Here is a 22665-nt window from a genome sequence, read left to right as displayed (position 1 = left end):
CTGCAAATGACACAAACACAATGCCAGAATGTACAGTGGATGAACGGGCTGTTATTACATCTTCACAGAGGACAAGCAGGCAGTTAATAGTCATGCTCAGATGAGATAAATTAAACAGCTTTTTGATCTCAATGCCGTCAGTCTGTCAAGTGGAAAAACTCAAATACACTTAGATTTTCCTGGTTCAGTGCTACTCGAATTGCGTTGTCGTGTTTCAGCAGTGAAATGCTCTGAGACCAAAATACGGGTGGAAATATTAGAATATTATGAGAAGAATCTGCAACTCAGTACTGAACGACGGATGCAATTACATCTCAGTACTGAATCTTAGTAAAAGTGTTTAAGTTGTGAGCGGGGTAGCCAGGACAGAACTGGAGAGATCCGAACTGTACCTTTTGCAGTTCTCCCTCCTGCTTCATTCTCTCGAATTGTATCTCCCCCATAGTGCGAATCATGCGATGGTAGTCCTCGTTTTGATTCACACACGTCTCTTTAATCGATTTGTTCAAATCTGAAAAATAGTTCAAAAATTTCTGTGGACAAAAATGTCTCTGACTTCTTGAACATCTGCGTGAAACAGTGTTCTCTTGTGAACAACATCTGTGACAGAGTGCGACAAAATTTGTGAGAAAGCTTTGCTATCCTTTTTTTGAATGTAGCCGATCATTTTTTGTATGCTTGTTTTTGAGACAGTAGAAAAGATTCAATTTAAATCAGCTTCGTTATCAAAATTGTGGTCACTCAGATGGAAAAGAACAACAACCAAAGAGTTAAATGCTTTTGAGACAGCCCATCGAAGTTGAATATCGACGTTACACTCGCGTGATCTCTCTCCAAAATTTGAGTTAACGGTTTTTGGTTTGTATATTTAGGAAATCTTTATTGTTCTTGTTTTTAAATTATAGAAAATTTTCAATGAAAATTAATATTTTCAATATTTAGCAAAACTTTTTTTGCCTTTTACAGTTTTTTTTTCGTTATACTTGATCAAAGAGTGTATACAACACAATAATGTGATCAGTCAAATAATGTTAATTCAAAAATAAAACTTTTATTAAAAACAATTAACTTGGTTAACAAAACGGTGGTTGTCAATACAACTGATCAACAGTTTATGAATCTCATTTCATCGACATTTTTTATTTTTCAAATGTAAAATTTTTGTTTTTATTCTCCCCTCTTTGGTCAGGTAAGTATAAAAACACTAGAACTGCACATTGATAAGGCTCCCGTTTGTTGCAATCGTTTTGGCGACTCATCATTAAAGGACCAAGCTGGACTCTTCTTATTCTGAATTGGTTAAATCTAGCCAAAAAGAGCGTGTCAAAATCATTGAGGCAGACCCCTTGATCATATATGTCGACAATAATTGCAACCGTACTGGATCAACCATCTCCCCTCTGAGCTGCCGAGCACACAAAAAGCAAAATATTCTACTAGGGAACCTGTGCCAGCAACATTTCCGCTGATCCCCGAATAGCGGTGATTGACAAGGATTGCATTAGTTTACAGAAAGCTACAGACAACCCCTGCGCTCGGAAGGAACGATTGTCACTTAACACAGCCAACCGCTTGAGTAATTTCTTGAAGGTTGCCGATATCCCGCCAAGGACTTCAATTGCATAGGGAACAAATGTGATTCCCATTTTTGCGCAGTTATCGTCGTGGAGACAATATTTTCTTTCATCTGCTGCATCAAGTGCGTATCCTGCCTTTGTAGCCGCATTAGTGAGGGAGTTGGATTGCAGCGACGAAGTGACAGTTACATCAAATGCAGCAGGTTTCCCCGCTTTCCAAGTCGGGACAAAGATGTCTCCGGGGCGTGACTGCTTTTCTGGAATTAGCTTCTTTTTTTCCACTACTGGTGAGAGATTCGCAGATGAGCAAGGAGACACTATTTTATCTCGAATCCGGTCATGTCTTGCATTTGCGTCTTCTCGACCGTGACACGCAATGGCATGATCCCCATAGATGTCAAGAACTCCTGCTTTAGAGAACGGAGACTTCTATTCGGCGTCGTAGACAGGGACACCCAACCTGTACTTTGCACTAATTCTAAACTCATTTGGTGCCATATGAAGCCCAAGAGTTGGAATGGGGGGAGCAGACAACCAAGCTCCAGCATGTCGAACAGACAATGAGAGATGTCGGGAGGATTCTCTCTCACAAGCTAGATTCTCTTTGAGACCATGAAATTTTTCATTATCAAGAGCAAGCTCAATCGTGTTTTGCGAGAGGTTTGAAATGTCCAGTTGTGCTAAACTGGAAAGAAGATCCTGAAAAACTTGGCAGTTTTTTGGTCTTTCACCGGTTATTTTCGAAACAAGATCTTCAGATGCGAGAACAGAACCAACGTATGATGCTTTATACTGGTCCTGGCATTGGCGAACAACCAACCCTGAGAGGGTTATGGGCAGGGTTGCTTGAGTCCAGGATTCTTCTGGAAGAACAGTTCCAAGGATATTCTTAAGTTTTTCGCGCTGTTGGGCATCAAATTCTTTTAAGGATTTAATATCTGGACTTGTTGGCGTTTGACAACGTAAAGAATACACCATTTTGGGGGACCCAATACAGTGGCGTAGGATACCTAGGGCGCACTGAGGATCATCAAAATAGTCCAACTTTTCGAAAAGTACCCCTATTTTCCCTATCCTTTCGTTAAGTTTCATGCAGAAAAACTCTGGGGTTCCTAACGCAGCTCCAAGAATTTCAAGGCCCGAAATATCATTTCGTTTTATTCCTACATCCAGTTTGTCTAAATCTACCGTGGACCACAGCTCGCACTTATCAACTCTGACGTGGAGGCCGCGATCAGGTCCGAGCTAGTAAAGAAGATCCCAAGATCTATTGAGATCGTCCTCTGAGCCCACCAAGACACCATCAACTAGATACCAGGAATGTTGTTGAAGCTCTGGCGAAGTTTCCTGAATTTTCTCTATAATGGGCCAGAGCGTCATAGAGAAAAGCAAAGGGCCTAATGGGTCGCCTTGTCGGATACCGCTTTCACTGCTAACAACAAATTTGTCATAGAATAATTGGCTGTGTTGTGAATAACAGGAATTGGTAAAGGCAGAAATGCCTGGCATTGAACTGGCAACGGCTTTCAGCATTTCACTGCGAGTTTATCGAATTGAAAGCAATGCAAAACTCAATTTGCAAAATACCCGAGGAACTGGACGAGGTGAATATTTTTCATACGAAATCTTAGTCGATTGTATAATGGCTTCCGCTCCTTCCCTCACTCCCACACCTAATTGCAGGCTCTGGAAAGGTTCCTTTGCTTCTAAGTTTTCTTCCTGGGCTAAACATTTAGCAATGAGCCTCCTCAAGACTTCTCCGACTGCAATGGGGCGAATGCCGCCTTTCTTTTTCAGCAAGCTGATAACGATGCACTACATAGAGCTTGTGAAACAAATTCGGGAAGTTCCCCACGCAGCTTATGTTCACAAGCTTAGTCAGAACTCTCAAAGCAATTTGTGACTGATCTGAAGCGGTACACTGTACAGCATGCAAAAGATGTTCGGGAAACATTTTTGAAGGACCAGCTGCTGTAAATCTTGAAAACGAGTTCGGGTGTTCCGAAACATTTTCCTCACTGAATTGGTAGGCTTGTAATGAAAAAATTTGGACTACAATAGGCTTTTCTTCAAGGGGATGCATTTTTTTCAAACTATCGAGAGTTGCCTTGTTGACTGGTGCAAAACCATCAGAAGCCGGAACTTTTGCTGCTCTGCCATATTTGCCCTGGAAACACAAAATTTTTGCACGTTTGATAATCTCTTCGGAGATTGTATCGTTTGATCGTTTTGATTATTTCAAAGAGCAAGCTTCGTTCCATAGCCCTCCAAAGTCTCCGCTGTTCCAGCGATTAATTCTTTCTAGATTTCTTTGGTCGTTGTTCCGCCTATGTTTTTGCCCTCCTCTGTTACTGGCACGTAAAATGCATTTAAACAATCCGAAGAGTTTTCTCCAGTTTAGTTCTGTATTAGGATCTTCAATGCAATCAGTAATGACGTCAGAGAAAAATTCTGACCATTTGTACCGTACATTGATAGGGACATAGCGGATAGTCGGGACTTTAGTGTGCAGAAACGTTTTTATATCTGGAAGGTTACCATTTTCTCCAATTCTTTCGGAGTTAAAACCGGTTAATGCCTCGTCTACATAGAGTTCGCTCTCGGCATTAATTAGCAGATCGTCAACTTTGTCTGATAGTTCCTTGGAGATTCTTGTCAATTTACTTAAAAGTTTTTTGAAACACCAATAGGACTATATTGATTTTGAGTTTATCCATGAGTCGTAGTCAGGGCCCCATCTAGTGTATATAACTTTCGTTTCTTCCAAAAGATGTTCCAATACCTGGATCTTATATGATTTATCGGCTGTGTCAGGAATAAATCTATTAAAATAGAGCCAGGTGAAATGTGAAACTTATTTTCTATTGTAAGGTTGGACATCTGTTGATCTAAACCACTGCTTGGGTTGGGATTTACCTCACTCTCGGAACAAACGTCTGTCTCAGGTGAATTTTCAATTGTCAAAGCTTCTTTTGCTCTTAAATTTTTCTTCATTTTTGAGCGTGCAAAAAATTGTTTACAAGAAATCAATTCACCACATCTCCTCTTTATAGACTGACACAGTACTAAAAACTGGAATTATCTCATGGGGGAATCTCAAACTTGAGGCTGATAGAGTTGTTCTACCCGTTGGGACTTAGGCCCCCCACAGCAACACACTGCTGAGTCGACTTCTTGTAGATAACAGCCACTGATTTAAAAAAAAATGTGGGGGTTCAATTTTGGGTGCTAATGATTCAAATTTCAATTGTAAATTTTTCTCAGTTCTTGTTTTGCTCGAAGGATTTTAGAGATCAACTGGACGCACGTGCAAACAATTTCAATCAAAAATTGAAATACAGCCGCAGATCTGTATCAAAACTAAACCATCGGAATTGTATGTAAAAAATTATACCCTATAATTTGAGACATAGATTGGAGTAACCAATGTTTGGGTCTGGAGGCTCTGAAAAAATCTCCCAATTGTAAACAATGTATTCAATAATTCTCTCACTCGCTTGCTTGTGTTATATTTACAAAATTGACGGCATACAAATCTTTAAGTTAAACGACGGATAGCGCATAGATCAGGAGCACAATAGTAATATGCGAACCTCTTCAATTAAACAAGCAATGCAGGTAAAACCACAGTTGAAAATTTTGCAGAAAAAACTGATATTGAGACGTAGAGATATTTTTCAGAACTCAATTTTTCAGCCTGTTTGCAAAAAAAAACAAGAACGATATTCCAAGTTGCGGCATGTGGCTTAATATCTGGCGTTTTAGTCAAACAAAAACAGGATTATAAGAGAGATCACAATGTGTTTGTAGAACTGAGAAGTATGTTATAAGAGGATGACTGACAAATTCAATGAATTTTGAGCAATAATTCAATCGTTAATTAGAATTTGGCAGAGCAAAAATAATTTAATTACCTTTAATTTTTTTGTAGTTGATCGCCAGTACAATGCACAGAGATGTCAATTGTTCTATTAATTATCAGTTAACAAATGAATCAATTCAGCGTCCTTTTGAGATTGTGTCTTTATCTTTGTGAAAAAAAATGATTGTCGGTTTTGAGAAGTTTAGAGATGTCATTTTTAACCCAACTATTCATTTTATAACAATAAATCTTATGCATTTTGAACAAACTGTGTTTGCATTGATATATGCAATTTTAAATTTATTTTTTGGCTGTTTTTTGTCGTTTGAGGACTTCTGGGTGTTCTGAAGTGTGTTCAGAATAGGTGTTCTGAAATTACAAGTTGGTTATCTCAAAAAGTATTATGGAGAAAAAGCTGGTCGTTTTGGGAACAGAAATGAGGCAACAGTTTGTGCGTTAGGCCGCTTTGTCTTCCACCTATTTCTTTCGAACGAACCCAATCCTTTTGATTTTTGAAAGTTTTTCTATATGATTTATGATTCACAAGAAACTAGCTTTTTCGAAGAGATTTCTCTTTGATCGAAAGTTTTCATATGTGTTTTCTCAAGAGCAAATAATGTTTTGTTGATTTTCGTGATGTGAGCAAATCATTCTTTGGATTTTGTATTTGTTCAAGTATTTGGTCAAACCACTTGGTCACGTATTTTTTAAAAAAATCTAGAGCCACTTCAAAATATTTGAAATATTTCCAAAAATCGACGAAATCCATGGTAATTGATTCTGCCGTAATATTTTTGTAAGAAGGTTGAGAGAAAACAACCTAATGTAAATTGTGCATAAGATAATCTTGACATAGCTTGACAAGAACCTCTACTTGAGCAAGAAAGAACATAAGATTGGGTTATAAGTGATGCCAAATTGCGAGAGCTTTCGAACAGTTGGTATAATGGTTAGCATACTAGGCTTGCAAGTAAAAAGATACTTGTTCGAATCCAGTATTGGTCCGTTTTCACAGTAGTTGCGCCTACTTAGACACCCAACAGTTTCCATGGTATAATTTTTCCTTGTGATAAAAAACATGAGAGAAATTCTGCTAGATATCAACTTGACAAATTAAAGAGCGTTTTCCTTATAATTATCAATTTGTTTGCAAGGATGTTTGAAAATAAACATGGGTTTAACTTTTAGAAGGCCTCGCAATCGTCAATTATTGCATTTAGTTGCACTTGAAAACGGACCAGTTGACCTAATAGCGTCAACAAATTACAATACATAAAAAGAAGATTTTTTTATTTCCTAATTAATTTTATCACTAGTAAACAGTTAAATTATTTATTTTAAAAAAAATACTCATTAATTGGAATAAACACGAAGGTGCTGATTTTGTCTCCGAGCACCGTTGAAAAACTATCAAAATTTTGGCAGTATTTTTGTCCGACCTTGTTCATCTTGTATGATATCGTGGAGGACTTGGTTGAAGTGTTGTACAGCGTGTGCCTGTTTCTCCTCATGTCTCACAAGTCCACTCAATCGTTCCACTTCACTCTTCAGCTGGTCCACCTCCGTCAGCTTCGTTTGCATGTCCTGCTTGCCCTCTGCCATTTCCGTCTAACCAATCACAACAACAGCAATTTTCCCTAAATGTGGAGCTTACAGCTGACACGAGCCAGCACAAAATTTAAGAGGAGTGGAAGAGGAGATTACGGCAGACGCTCGGCTTTTCTCATTTTTATAAATTAACAGGCCGTATATTATTACGAATCGCAGCGCCACAATCAAATTGTTAATATTCCAACTTCGAGCATTGTTTTTTGTTCCGACCCCTCTTGAGGGTGGGGGGGGGGGGGGGGGGGGGGAGAGAGAGAGAGAAACTATATACTCAAATGGGTTTTTTTGTTCAGACAATTTTGGCCGATCGATATATTCATCATAGAGAGTTGAGACTGATATCATTAAAAAGCTTTTCCAGCGTAGAATATTGAAGTAAGAAGATTTGTCTAATTTTCGTTTGTTACAGGGAGTTATCGAGGTCTAAACTTTTGAGAAAATATAGTGAATTCCGTTGATTTTGTTCACAGTTTCCGGTATTTTTGACTAAAATTGCGCCAATTTTGCTAAAAAGTGTTAAATTTTTTTAAGAAAATGTTGTTGATTTTATTTTTAAAGACGAAAAAAAATATTGTTGGCTATTTTTCTTTAAATTTTTTGTCAACAATTCTGGCTAAATATTTCAAAATTCAGACTTTTTCACCAAAAACAGCACGAAATAAGTTTCTGTAGTCAAATTGATTAAGTTCGCAGGAAGTAAACACCCAAACACCACTAAAAAAATCTTTTTAGACTCAAAATAAGGCCATTTCTACCTCAAATTCCGTTGAGAGTGCTCTGTTATTAATACTTTATAGTTTTTTGCTAACTTTACTCGTTGGTTATCAAAATTGCAGCTTTTTTTGAATTTTAACTAACAATTTTTCTATATCTATAACATTCGAAACAATAAGTGTTCCTAAAGGACAAACAACATTAACGGGACTAGTTTAGGACCAGTCTTGGACTGTTACAATTCAAAAGGAATTTGGATTCTAATCACTCGCTCTTTCTTAAATTAAATTAGTTGATCTTCTTTATATTCATTAAAGAACAGAATATTTCAAATCAAAGCTCAGCAGTGATATGTCCATTGGCTTGCTTAGCAGCTCCAAATTAATGCATCTAGTTTTTTACTCAAAAGCTTATTGTGGTCTTGACTTTTAAAAATATTTGAGCTTTTAATAAATAATGGCTTATTGAACTTTGCGTATTGTTTCTTAGTTTTGTCAACTTGTAGCTTAGTGTCAGCAAAAAAGGAACGCTTTTTTTTCTACTGATTTCAAATTCAATCTTTATTGCGGTTTTACTTCTTAAGATACGTTTTTTCTGATTTTGATACTACCAGATTTTACATTCTCTTGGGTAAATCTATTTTTCACGTTTTCTAGTTTCGTTACACTATCACGTTATTGACAGCTCATATATCACATTAAAGGGCGTTCAAAATCAAGCACAATTGATGTATTTAAATCTTTAAAGATATAGATTTTTTTAACGGCATTGACACTACTTTCTCGAAGTATTTAATTCAAATTCTTTAAACTTTGTCTCTAACTGTCCTTTTTAATCTTAGATCAATATATTTAAAATGATATATTTAAATCTTTAAAGATATAGATTTTTTTAACGGCTTTGACACTACTTTCTCGAGGAATTTAATTCAATTTTCTTAAACTTTGTCTCTAACTGTCGTTCTTAATCTATCTCTTAGTCGTGCAAAATTTTCTGTACAATGACCCATTTTCATTGGCTCTCGGAAGAACAGATTTAATATGTTGATGTTATTAGATAGCTGATGGCTTTCATGACTTTGAAAACAATTGTTTCCCAAAATTAAAAAAAAACACTTTTTAACATAGTATTTTTATTCCTTTTATTGTCAGTTTGTTACTTACTCTCGTTAATTATAGGCCAAAATGACCGTATTGGTGTCAAGAGAAGGTGTCAAAAGGGTTTGGTGTCACTAAAATCAAAACTTTTTAAAGGATTCGTTATGGATTAACTGGCTTTGACACTTGATTTTCACAAAATAGTAAATTAATTTTTCACTTATGTCGTATTTGATGTTCTTTTTGGTAGACGCAAGACATAATATGGATAACTGCAGGTCTCAAGGGCTTCCATTGGAAGAATAAACGAGCCTTTTTAAATGTTTCCTTTTGTCATTAATGGCTTTTATGACATGGAAAATAATTTTTTTCGAAAAAAAGAGTTATTATTAATTTTGCACTTTTTTCTTTTTGTCTACTTGTTACCTAGTTTCATTAATGATAGCCCGCATAAAACATTATCGCTGTTTGAAGAAGGTGCAATCGAACATATTTTTAGGGCCAAAGTATGGATTTACGGGTTCGAAAGCGTTTTCTGGCGAGTTTTAATTGTTGTCTATGTTGTTCTTTTTGGAACCACGAAAAAAATTGAACAGCGACAGTTCTTAATTCTCCTCTTCTATAGAAGCATTGGTAACCATGAAACAATGGGGTGTTTTGTTTGATTTCGAATGCTTTTCTTTACTTTGGAATCATTTTTTTTAAATGCGAATTTTCAACTCTACTGTTTTTGTTCTTTATTCACTAATTGTTACCAAGCCTTACTATGGACCGGTCCCATATCTCTTCTGGTGAATTGCAAGTGTTTTTTTACTTTTAGTTTTGTTTGACGCTATTTTTACTTTGTTATTTAGTTTTGATTTTTAAAACGGACAGAGTTTTTGATGTAATTAATGTTTGTTGTTGTTGTTGTTGTTGTTGTTGTTGTTGTTGTTGTTGTTGTTGTTGTTGTTGTTGTTGTTGTTGTTGTTGTTGTTGTTGTTGTTGTTGTTGTTTGATTTTGCTGTTTGTCTTAACTCGCTTTCTTAATATTGGCATATCTCATCAAAATAGTGCATCTTTTTTACTCTACTGAGTTATTTGCTTTGGAGGCTACCTTTTCGTTAATGCGCTATTTTTTATGACAAATACTTGAGTTTTTGGGTTTTTCTATCTGTTCCTCATTTGGTAGATAATTATGCCAAAATTTTGGATGAGCGGGGTCGGAACCTTATATGCGACCGAACATTACCGAGCCTCCTTGTACTCATTTATGGTCAGAATTATCAATCGTTCCTTCGTCGGCGAACTCCACGGTTTAAACACCAACAAATACATCTATCAGGATGTAGAATTTGCGCAATTTTGGTCATTAATGCACCAAATAGTATGTTTCCATTCACATTGGAAGGCACCAGAACCCGGTTCAAAGTTTGAGACAATGTAGGAATTGAAATGAACAGCGGTGAAAATGAACTATTTTTCGCCCCCAAAAAAGAATGAGGTGAAAGCGGTGAACTTCGTTTTTGCTGTTTTGACCAGAGTTTTTTTTTTTCAAGATTTGCAGTTTTACCCGTGTTTTTTTTTCAACTCTTTCCGTTCATCGGCTCGAAATTTGAGTTTTTATCGGGTATCTAATGTAAAAATGTTAAAGTTTATCTGGTAACTCACCATGATTTCGAACCTATGCAGTAAGCTGGGTAAGAGCGGCAAAATTTTAAGTGGGTAAAATTCTCACTTTATCACTTATGTAATGTTTCTGCTGTGTACGTAATATTACTATTATATACGTTATGTTACGCTTATGTAAAAATGTAGCTGTTTAAAAAACGAAACTGACCCTAATTTCGAGCATAGTCCTATTGGCGAGGTTGATGTCATTTCGAACAGCTTCGCACATGTTCTTGAGACACTTCTCTTGGTTCTCGTCACTCAGAAGACTCTTCTGCAGAGACACTATCGAATCTTGCAGCTCCTGAACAAAAACAGAATCACAAAATCGCGCTACAGTTGGAGTTATTTTCCTAAAAGTTGATACCTGTTGCAAGTATTCGTTCAGAAATTTTTTCTAAGAAGAACGCTTGAAATTCCTGCAAAAAACCGTATCATAACGTTTGACTACATTATATGAAGAAAAAAATTCCAAATGGAAAAACCGACAATTTCTACTTAAAAGTTTCTAAAAGTTGAAACCTGTTGCAAGTATTGCTGCTTAGATGTCAACTTTAGCTTGAAAGTTTAAACCATACCTGGGAATGTTGAAATATCTTACTCAGATATATAGTTCACTTATGAGGAAAATTTATTCGAACAAGCCTAAAGCGAAGTCTTGTACATACGCCAAAGGTGTCGTAGCAATTAAGCATATCAATTTGAAACTGGGTTTAAGGTTGGTGAGAAACTCTCATGCAGCTATTCAGAAAAACCAGCGGAAAAGTTTCAAGAAAGAGTTTGTTCACACAAGTTTTCAAAGGACCATTTTTTGTCAACAAAGATTATCAACAAACGGATGCAAAATGGTTCTATGAAATCATGTTAGCAACAGATATGCATCTATGAAGCAAGTTGATACCATTATGCACATACGTGTTAAAGATTACTTAAAACACTCACTTGCACATTTTAAAAAGCCGAAAGTCTGCAGTGACAGAAGTTAAAATGCCAGAAGTTGCTACTTAGCCAGAAGTTGACTTCCGTTAACTTTCGTCATTTTAAGACGCGCGTTTTGTGTTTTAAGTATTGGTTACGTGACTCTGATGAAGTAACTGAGAACTTCTGGCGTCGATTGAGAACCGCGAAGCGGTTCGAGATATTAAATCAAAATTTCTATGTAGGAGAATTTGAAAGACGTACGAGCAAGCAAAACTTTGAGCCAGATCTCTGCAGTACCAGATTCTACAATGACGGATTTTCTTATGTACAGTCCCAGATTTCAAACTTGAACCGCTACACCGTTCTCAACCAATGCCAGATTTTCACACTGTGTCTTAATCGGAGTCACAAAACCTATAATTCTGTTACCAGTGTAATTTTGACAATTGAATTCACGCCAAAACTCGGCAATCTTAACAAAAGGGATTTTCTCCGTTTGTGCCAGGTCCGGGTTTGTTTTCTCTCTGCATTGAATGACTCCCCTTGCACAAGATACTGGAGATGACGCTCGGCTTCGTCAAGCTCCGTGGGGTCTATGATGCTACCATCGGCATTACGGTAACATTCGTGAGAAGGTAACAAGCGGAGTGCGTACGCTGTTATCCGTAGCAACTTCTGATAAGAACTGTACTTATCGAAGGGAATTAGTTGCGGGGGCGGTTCCTTAGTTGATTTGGTTACAGATACGGCCAATGATGTATTGGTTTCGTCAGTTTTCTTAGTTACTATACCAAGTTTGATGTTATTAACTACTTCAGTGCTTGTTTCGAACGGGAATTGCTTGGTTCTTAGGAAATCTGGACCTCTCACCCAGCTACTTGATTGCAAAATCTCAGCAGACATACCACGAGTGCCGGCATCTGCCGGATTATCGCTTGAGGCAACGTGGTTCCATTCGTCAACGCTAGTATGTTCTAAGATTTCGCAAACACGGTTTGCAATAAATATTGGGTGCTTGGTTGCAGAGTTAAGCCATTGCAAGACAGTAGTGCTGTCGGTCCACATGAAAACCCTGTTGACTTTTACTGTGAGAGCTCGACATATATCTTGTTTCAATCGAGCGGCCAGTAGCGCTGCCTGTAATTCCAGCTTTGGAACAGTCATCACCTTCATAGGTGCTACGCGAGCTTTACCCAGGACAAACGCAAGCTCCGTTTGGGGCCCACTCGAAGTAGTTACTCGAGCTCGGAGAAATGCAACGGCACTGAAAACTTCTTGTGAACTATCGCCAAACATGTGTAGTTCCAGGTGTTCAAAGTTTCCGGAAAAGTAGCTCCTTGGTATAGTGATTGCTGCAAGCTTGGGTAGTTCTACACTCCATTCGAGGAACCTTTCAACAGTGTCTTTTGGTAATTCTTCATCCCAGTGCTGCCCGCTGACACGCCAGATGTCCTTTAGTAACAATCGGGCACCAACAGTAAATGGTGCCACTAGGCCGATGGGATCAAACACCTTAGACACTAGGCTCAATACCAAGCGTTGTGTTAAAGACTTAGTTACTGTACTGGAGGTACCCCTACTCACAACTAGAGTATCATTGTTGTGATCCCATTTCAACCCAAGCACGTGCGAAGATTCCTCCTTAGATGAGGCAATTACTTTTGGTTCGGTGGACTGAGGTGACCCATCAATTCGATCAGCCAGATTCGGTAAATTGCTTACGAACTTAGTAAGCTTGAACCCACCTAGATGGAGAAGTTGCACCAACTCCTTCGATCTTTTGAGAGCCCTCTCAGGTGACTCCACCGAATCCAAGTAATCGTCCATGTAGAAGTTTTCTAGGACGGCTTTGGTTGCTTCCGGGTACTGAATAACATTGTCTCGGGCCGTGCGTTGCAGTGCATAGTTAGCGCATGTGGGCGAGTCTTTAGCCCCGATTATATGGCGCGTGTATTGATACACTACAACATCTGTTGTGGGGTCCTCCCGCCACAAAAAACGCAGTGATGGCTGGTCCCAATCAGGGACACCCACTTGGAGGAACATACCCTCGATATCTGCGGACACGGCAAATTGATGTTGACGGAATCTAAGTAATACATGAATTAGGTTTTGGAGCAGGTCGGGGCCAGTGAGCAAAGAAGTACCGTGGAACTTTGCTGCACCATTTAATACCCTACGCACTTTCCCCGGTTTGTTCGGATTGATCACGGGATGATGTGGTAGGTACCACTCTCTATCCGACCGCTGCTCTTCCTTGTGAGCATCAGGGACTGTTTTCAAGTAACCTTTTTCCAAGTCTTCACGGATGGTATTAGCATAAGTTTCTTTCAATGATGTATCTCTCGAGAGCCGCTTTTTGAGAGACTTGAGCTGTACCAGTGACGAAAAGTAGTTATTCGGGAGCTGGATGTTGTCATCAGCCCATAACATACCGACATCGTATCTTTGGCCGTTATGGAAGGTTGTTGTTTCAAGTATTTCCTGCGCGCGAGCATCCGCTGCGGATCGTGGTTCAACTTGCTTGAACGCGCCGTACGATTCCATATCGTACCAAGATTTAACCTGACAAGCTAATTCAAAATCCTGATCAATATTGGCTTTGAAACACACCGAGACTAAACTTGAACTTGACGGGAGTGGGCCACTTAAAACCCAACCTATGGGCAAGCGGACAGCGAACGTTGAGCACTTTTCGTCGGCTGAAAAATACTCTAACGGGCGGATGGCATGGTAGACATCCTGTCCAAGTATCATCTCAAATTCTCCATAGCTATATTTTACTGGATCTAGAACTGCCAAATGTGGGTAAATTTCTTGCATGGATTTGACGTCAATGATGTCGGAACCTACGTTTAATGTTTCCCTCACGTAGGGACGCACAGTGAATGCTTCGAAGTCTTGGTCTTTATGAGGTGTCACAGTCAATTGAACCACCTTTGTGTCTATGAGTTCTTCCGTGTTTATACCCTTGACGGTAAGTTTTAATGCGGTACCCTGCAAACCTAGTCTAGCTGCGAGACTATCGGACACCCAAGATTTACTGCAAGCGGTATCGCATAAAACCAGCGCCGTAGTATTGGTACCAGAAGAATTAGTAAGTTTCAGTTTCGTGACCTGAAGAAGGCCTTTGACATCCGTCACGGAAGACAAAGTGGTTGTTTTGCTTGGTTGCTGTTGACCAGTAGAAGGCCTACTAGTACCTTCGTTCGACTTCGAAGTATCGATGTTGTTGTTTGTTGAGGGTTTAGCTGGAAAAACCCTTTCAGCTCCATGAAGTAAGGTGTTATGGGAGCTGTTGCAACCATCTTTCCTACACTTACGGGGACTTGGGCATTGCCTAAACATGTGTTTATCACGCAAACAAGAGAAACAGAGCTTTGCCTCAGCCACGACCTTGGCTCTCTGTGTGGGGGTCTTTTCCTTAAAGACACGGCATTCCCACAACCTGTGGCTGCCTTTGCATACAATGCAACTAGAGATTGATGTTGACGGAGATCTCTGTTGCGGCTTTAAGTTACTCTTCTGTTGCGTATTTGCAGCAAATGCCTTTGAAGCAACTTTTGATCTGGTTAATGAGTTGTTGGTATCCTCAGTCCTTGCTTTAAGTGCGGTATTCTTCATTAAATCGTGCGCTTCGGCTTTCTCTTTCAACCAATCGTTGAAATCAAGAAGAGTAGGTTTCACCCAATGCTTTTTGACCGTGAAGAGTGACCATGACTCCTTCATATTGGGTGGTAGCTTCTGTACGGCGGTGTTGAGAAGCGCAGCACTCTTTAAATCCGAATCGTATGACAGCGATTTAAATACCCCGACAAGACTTGAAATGCACCACGAGTAGTTAATGATGTTATCGCTATTGTGCATCTTCAATGGTGGAAAGCTGTTGAGTTTGTCCAAATGTGCACTTACGACCGCCTGTGGTTGGCTAAATTTACGTTCTAAGGTCCTCAGTGCGTCTTTGTACATTGCGCCGCAGTAGGCGACCTCAGCTATAGCTGTTTTAGCTTTACCTGTAACGAGGGTCTTAAGGTATGTCGACTTTACATCATCAGTTAAGGACTGAGAGTCAATTGCGCTTTTAAACTGACCATACCATTCGTGCCACTGTAGAGGATCCCCACTGTATTGTGACAACTTCCATTCGGGTAGTGGGTCATTCCTCTTGCTATATAAGGCGTCAGTGAATGCCTTAATCAAGCTTGCATTTTCAGATGCTGGCGCTGGAGGCGTGGGATGCGGTGGGCCACCCCAACACAATGGTATCGGAGCAGTATGCCCGTATGTTGGATGTATAACCGGCGTGACGAAAGGTGGCGCGATGTTAGTAGTTGTACTAAAGGGGTTAACAGGGATGCTACAGTTAGCTGCGTAGTTGCTTTTTGGATTATGTTGTGCACTCATTTGCAAGATGGGATGGCTGATGGTGGGGTTAGCTGTGCTTGGGGGTAGGTTAGATTGAACGTTGTTATAGACGGTTGCATTATTTTTCGCCTGGTTTACGTTTGGGAGAATATTCTGAGGGAACGCCACAAATTTAAATCGGGGTTACGGTTAAGGGGAAGTTTGGGTGCGGTAGGGCATGGTAACAGGCGGGATTGAGGTGAATGGACAATGTTTTGTTGTGGAATGTTGGGGACGGGTAAGTATGTTGCTGTGCTCGCTGGAGGGGCCGACGGAATCACGGGAGGCTGAGGAATAAATAGATGTTGAGATGGGAACACGGGAGGCGGGTTCACGAGTGGGTTTAGAGGTGGAGGGACCTTATGCGGGGAATGGGCAATAGGGACTTGTGTTTGGTGTGGAATGTTACTTTGAGTTAGATTCTGTTGTTGTTGAACATGAGGCATTGACATATGTAATTGGCAAGGCACACTGGAGCTTTCCGGACCCAAGAACTGATTTACTTGTGGGTTTGTTGAAAAATCAGGTACAAAAATGGAGGTTGTTGGTGCCATAACGGGTGTCGGTGGCCGGGGAGGTTGCATAGGTGGTTGAAGTGGTGGGAGTGCGACATTTTGTACGTCGACTGGTACTTGGTTCACTTCACCACTGCCTGAGGGACTATGTGCTCTTTGGTCAATGAGTGATTGCTGCAGTTGAGCCTGGAGATATTCCCGATACAAAGCTTCCTGCTGGGCAACAGAAATTGCAACTCCTGGCCGTGTGTACTGAGAAACCATTTCAAGATGATGTAAGTTATCGGCAACATTACTTGGGTTTTCTGGAGGATTATTAGGGGATGTATCTTTAACAGGAGGGTCGGCGGTTGCTGAACCAGGACGAGAAAAGTTTAACTCACTTGAATTACCTGCTGGAAACAAATTTACCCAATCCTGAACAAGTCCCTGACTTCTATCTGATCCCCTATCTTTAAACAAATTCAGTTCACTTGAGTGGTGACCAAACAATGAATGATTATCCATTAAATCAGCCTCATCTAATTTAGCTGCTGCAACACGCTGGCGGTAATGTCTTCCTCCAGTTCTTGAAGTGCCATCTGTTCCATTTGTATTTCAAGCTCCTTTTTTCTCATGGCAATTTCGTGTTTTTGTTTAGCGAGGCGCATGGCAGCTTGTTCTTGTTTCTCGGCCTCTTCGCGTTTTAATTTTGCCATTAGAAAGTCATGTTTACGCTGGCTAGACATTGATGATGCTTTTTGACGTGAACTTCTCTTAGATTGCCCTTGAGGGTTAAAGCCCTCACATACGGTGTCTCGGTGAGCCACTGAGTCAATATAGCCTCTAGCCGCAAGCAAGAATTTATCATTGTTCTTAGTTACATCATCCAACCATTGCTCAAGGACAGGGTAAATTGATTCTGGGTTCTCTGCTTTGCTGGCCAATTCAAATAGTTCTTCATTCTTCTCCACCAGTTTACTGAAGACATCCTTCAACTTAGAAACGAAGCGTTCAACCTTAACCCTCCTGTCTTGACGATCTATGGCATCTGTGATGTCCTTATGGATGTTACGTAACTCAGATTCCAGATTAGATCTTGCATTAAAGAGCTTTTTCAATTTCTCTTGCAGTTCGGTCATGATATTGAAATGGCTAGTTTATCAATGTAGAGTAACTTTCAACCAAACACGTGGAATGCGGGTTATACCGAACCCAAATGACGACGGCTTGATAGTCAAGACGTCGAAGAGCAGAAAAGAAGTTACCGAGTAATGAATTACTCGGCGAAAGTGAGTAAGAAATTATAGAGTGCGTCTAACGTGCTTGAAAGCAACGAGGGACTAAACAGGAACACAGGCAACCGGGGAAAGAGGACTGGGTGGACGAAGCACGACGAAACGGGAAACGAAGCGGACGGGGCGGGAAGGACGGGCGAACGGCGCGCAACGCAACAGGGAACGGAACGGAACTGGCGAAAACGCGGGTAGTAAACGGGCGATGCAGTGGACGGGACGGAGACGCTGAACGAGGGACGCACGAACAAACGGGAATCGAGACGGACAGAACGGAGGCGTTGAGCGAGTAGCACGCAGCGATACGGAAAGGCGGGTCGGAACGGGCGGGAGACGATAACGCAGCGAGCGGGGAGGTCGGGAACCACTATGCTAGCAGACCGCAGCAACAAACTCAACCAAACAAACTAGCCGTAACTCCAGAACAAACTTAAGTCACACCCTAGGAAGAAGGAGGGATGCTACAGCAAGAGACAAACAGCACAAGTCATTATGGGGCTTAACGTATGAAAATAACAAACTAAATTACGGCAAACAATAGTATACTAAAAGGATGAAAAGAGCATAAAAATTACTAACCGTAACTCCAGAATAAACCTAAGTCACACCCTAGCAATAATCAAACCTAAACATCCGATCAGCATACCAACATTATTAAACAAACTACAGCAAATATTAATTAATATGCAGCGCTTTTGTAGTCTATGAAAGCTGGAAAAATGAAGAAACAATCTATCCGTAACTCCAGAATAAACTTAAGTCACACCGTAGAAGGCAACAAACCAAACCAACTAACAATCATACAGTTACACGCAAACATACAGCAGCAAAAACTAATATACTACAACAGGGGGGCTAGTAAATTAGTAAAGTTGAAAAAGTCCAGGACAAGCCAGCCGTAACTCGAGAATAAACTTAAGTCACACCCTAGAAAGCTATAAGACCTAAACAACAAACCAGCATACTAGCATACTCAACATACTACAGCAAAAACAACAACATACTTCATCACATATGACATACTACATCGAAAATGGGAAAAATAGCGAAGGAAACGAAAAGCGAAGTTTTGGGAGAGCGACGTTATTGAAAACAAAAACGGAAAACGGAGAATTGTAAAGTTAAAGAACGAAAAGAACGCGGACAAAAACGGTACATAAACGAGCGGCGAAAAAAATTATGGGAATTCGATAATTTTTTGTAGGCCGGAGGTTGTGAAAATTTTCACAACTTTTTCTGTGTAATGAGTTTCACTCAATTAACGAACCTTCTTGCTGGAATTTTTTTTTGACAAATTTGTCAAAATTTGATGCATTTGTCCAATTTTTCTCAAATTTTGGTCAATTTTTTGCAAATTCTTGATTACGGAACGGTAATCCAGTAAACTGGACGGTTTTAAGCTTGAATATACGGTTTATCAATATTCGGTATTGATTTTCTAAAGTTTTTTGAATTGCATCAAAATTAACCAAAATTTTTCAAAATCGAACAATTTAAGATAATGATTTCTCTATTTTCTCTATATCAAAGGTTATTTTTGATATACGAACCGACGATATCGATTTTCTCGAATTTTCGGTAAGCCTACCAAAAACTTTCAAAATAAAAGTTTTTTGAATCTTAAAATTTTAACTGTGGGGCTATTGGTGACCAGTTATCTAGAAAAATTGGATTCGACCAATTGAATATCCAAAATGCATGGGGTTGGGTTTCTTGCCGTCTAAAATCGTTTTTAATCAATTCACTGCAAAAAAATTGTTCTGTTCTTACAGTTTTTTTTCTCGGTTCCAATCTCAATTGAGTTGAAGTCAACCGTATCTGCTGCCACCACAGTCACTGATTTCAATTGATCCAACGAAGACGACATTGTCAAATATTCTCTAGTCAGCGGTCGCATTCTTTGCTGATACATCATTCACTTCGTATAGAGTCAGTGGGAATGGCCACTTGTAATGTAAAGTGTAATTTTGTCAACACCCTACTTTATCGGGCTGAATCCAGGACAGCTGTTAATCGAAAAAAAAATGTAATAACATCGATCCAATGAAAGAATGCTCGTAACAACCGCTGTCTTAATTGTTGATAAAACTGCTGGCTTTTGTCATTTTTGTTGCAATTGGTTTCGAGATTTCGGCTACGTTTTCAATTTGTGCTCCAATCTCCGATCCGTTGATTATTTCCCACGTAATAGGCCAATTGTTACTTGAGTCTCACTCCGGTATGACACTAATGAAGTAAACCAAACAGTCTATTGAATAAATTTTTCAACAATTAAGCTAAACGAGTGTACACTAAAGGCTTCCCGGGTCGCGGCACCAATATAAAGGTGTAAAACACTCTTTCGGATGCTCAATTCAACTGATTCGAACGATATATATATATATATATATATATATATAGCAAAGCAAAGTACAATCCAATAACGTATTAACATTGGTACGTACATAGCAACAAGTGAGAGTTTAGACGGCAAGGTTTTTTTGATGCTCTTTTACTGGTTTTTTGTCTGATGTCATTGACGACAAATATTAAGCCTAAAACCGCCTTATTCGATACATATCATGGTATTATTTACTTAAAATTATATTATACGAACTTTTTCCGAACAGTATGCGTAAATTGGAACGATTTCTATGCGTATTTAAATACTTGAATCTGATTGGTTAATATTCTCTCGCTTAGATTTATTTAGTTACTAACAGATTTACTATGTAATAACACGTGTTCTGTAATTGGGAGGAGCATAACGTACTGGGGGTGGGGGGGGGGGGGGGGCACAAAAGGAAAAGATCTGATTGAAGATAATCCTGCAAGAATGCCTCATTTTTCTCAATCTGTCCACTGAGCTTAAACAATGACATCCAAGATAACCTTGTCCTGTTCGAGAAACTTCAGGTAGCCATTTTGGAACTGCATCGCTTTGTTCATGTAGTCCAGCCTCTGTTTGTCAGTTTTGGCATTCTCCTGGAACTGGACACTGTACTGTGTCTTGTGCACTTCTATCTGTTCCTGCAGTAGCTTCTGGTTCAATTCAGACTTGTCAAATTTTAGGGTCTTGTCTTTTGTCCGTTGAACCTCCATTCCTTTGTCCTGTAACACACAAGAACCATTTTGATATATTGTTAGTAAAAACCCGCCATTGTACCGCCGGGGGGAAGGGGGTAATATGAAAATATTCTTTTCAGATATGATTTTCACGTTTCAACGGGAAACATAAGAAAATAAGGAGTCGAAGAATACCGAAGGGTTTTCGGGTTTTTCCCATTATAGCCCCCACCTAAGTGGTCAGATAACCTAACCCCCCATCATGGTAATTATACAATGAATGGGGAGCTATAATTCATGGGGGGCTATAACGGGAAAGACGAAAGACCCGGGTTGTCTAATAGCTCCAAACTCCAAATCTATGAGGAAATTGTATAAAAACGAAAACTAAATTAAGTATAGAAAAGTTAATAAAAGAAAGATCTCTGACAGCCACATTTATATTTGTTCTGACCTTTTTGATCTTGCGATCGTCCACTTGGGTTTTTTTGATGTCCCTTCGACCTAATTGAAGTCTTCTGTTGTGATCAGCTTGCTCTGTAAACAATTTTATTTATAAACTGTTACTTTTTGGAAAGAAAAAACAGAAAAATTAAGTCAAAATTCCTATGTCAAAGACCCGTTCTGTATTTATTCCAGGTTATTAATGAACTGTTCGTCAATATGTGATTTAGGAATTACAACCAGTAAAAACTAATCGAATAAGTTTACAATCTTTTAGAATTTTTCGCAGGAAATATTTAGTATAAAGTTGTCAGGATAAAGTAACTTTTGTGGAAAAAATGCGGTAATTCTCAACTTAGATTTTGTTGAAACCAGGTGAGAAGAGGTCCTTTTACGTGTTTGTTTCGCTCTCTTGAGATATGGGAGATTTTAGATTAACGACTAGTAGCCAAAATTGTTCAAAGGAACTTGAAAAACTTTGCATTGGAATGAATCAAACCAATTACCACGCAGAGGTATACCACAAAAACAAGGAAACAAACAAGGAAAAAACCTCTAACAAGGAAACAGGCGTTGTCACTTCTAATTCTCGATTTTTAGAAAGAATCGCACATAGAAAGGAACTTGTCTTAACAACATAAATATATCTTCATCATTTTCCGATGTTGTTGGCTTCGACACATCACGTTGCAATTAATAATTAATTATCTCATATGTTTAGTTTTTCTGTAGGTTATGACTATTAAAAGTGCAATTCCTCTCATTGCTTCGGCCCGGGTAACGCTCAGAAGCGGTAAAAAATGATCAAGAAATTTAAGTAATTTAGAACTCTTTTTGACATCCACGTATCAATTAAGTGGACAAGCTTATAAGAGAAGTTGATTGAATAACTTGAGCAAGCTTCTATAGAACGAATAACTAACCAGCTTCCATGGCGAGTTGTTGTTCCCTGACATGTCTCTTCTCGACCTCCATCTGTCCCTTACTCTCCTCCACCTTCTCCATTTTATCCCTCAACACCCCACACACCCTCTCCACTTTCTCAATCTGCATCTTCAACACCTCACACTCCTGCTCCGTACTCTACACACATTTGCAAACTCCCGCACAATTAAATATGTACAATTTGAATACGCGCAATGCGCACACATCACACACATTTACACATTCATATATACACACACGTACGCAAACACACACAAACACACACACACTCTCTCACACTCACACAAACACACTGTAAGAGAATGTAGATAAGGTTCAATTACATTGTTCTAGACAGTTTGTTAAGTTTTTTATATCAGTTTTAAGTTGCGGGAACAACCAACTCGTTTTGGTTGCGATAAGGACAAAAGTCAATGTTTTTTCAAGTTTTACTTCTGACTTGATTGTTGCACGACATGCTCCAGGGGAAAGAGGAGGCCAACTAACACATCACAGACGTTTGACCAGATCGTCGAAGAGGGTGTAACCCAAGTTGCCTAGAAAACCGTTTCGAAAAAAGGTCACGAAAAAATAGGCTAATCAGCCAAAACACGTGCGAGGGCGGAGACC

General features: G+C 39.3%; 1 protein-coding gene across 1 annotated transcript in view; it reads right to left on the bottom strand.

Annotated features, from left to right (window-relative positions):
* Nucleotides 1-22665, bottom strand: part of LOC142357030 (uncharacterized) — a 51893-nt gene that overhangs the window by 11997 nt on the left and 17231 nt on the right. Inside the window, exons 4-9 of the mRNA XM_075408749.1 lie at nucleotides 22035-22194; nucleotides 21122-21204; nucleotides 20494-20712; nucleotides 10678-10812; nucleotides 6879-7047; nucleotides 393-511 (exon numbers count right to left, since the gene is read on the bottom strand). Of these exons, the coding sequence (XP_075264864.1) occupies nucleotides 393-511; nucleotides 6879-7047; nucleotides 10678-10812; nucleotides 20494-20712; nucleotides 21122-21204; nucleotides 22035-22194 (885 nt within the window). The remainder of the gene's footprint in view (nucleotides 1-392; nucleotides 512-6878; nucleotides 7048-10677; nucleotides 10813-20493; nucleotides 20713-21121; nucleotides 21205-22034; nucleotides 22195-22665) is intronic.

The sequence above is a fragment of the Convolutriloba macropyga genome, unplaced genomic scaffold, assembly GCF_964194025.1.
Source record: "Convolutriloba macropyga unplaced genomic scaffold, txConMacr16.3 SCAFFOLD_1219, whole genome shotgun sequence".
Taxonomy (NCBI): Eukaryota; Metazoa; Xenacoelomorpha; order Acoela; family Convolutidae; genus Convolutriloba; species Convolutriloba macropyga.
This window is presented reverse-complemented; position numbering and strand designations above follow the sequence as displayed.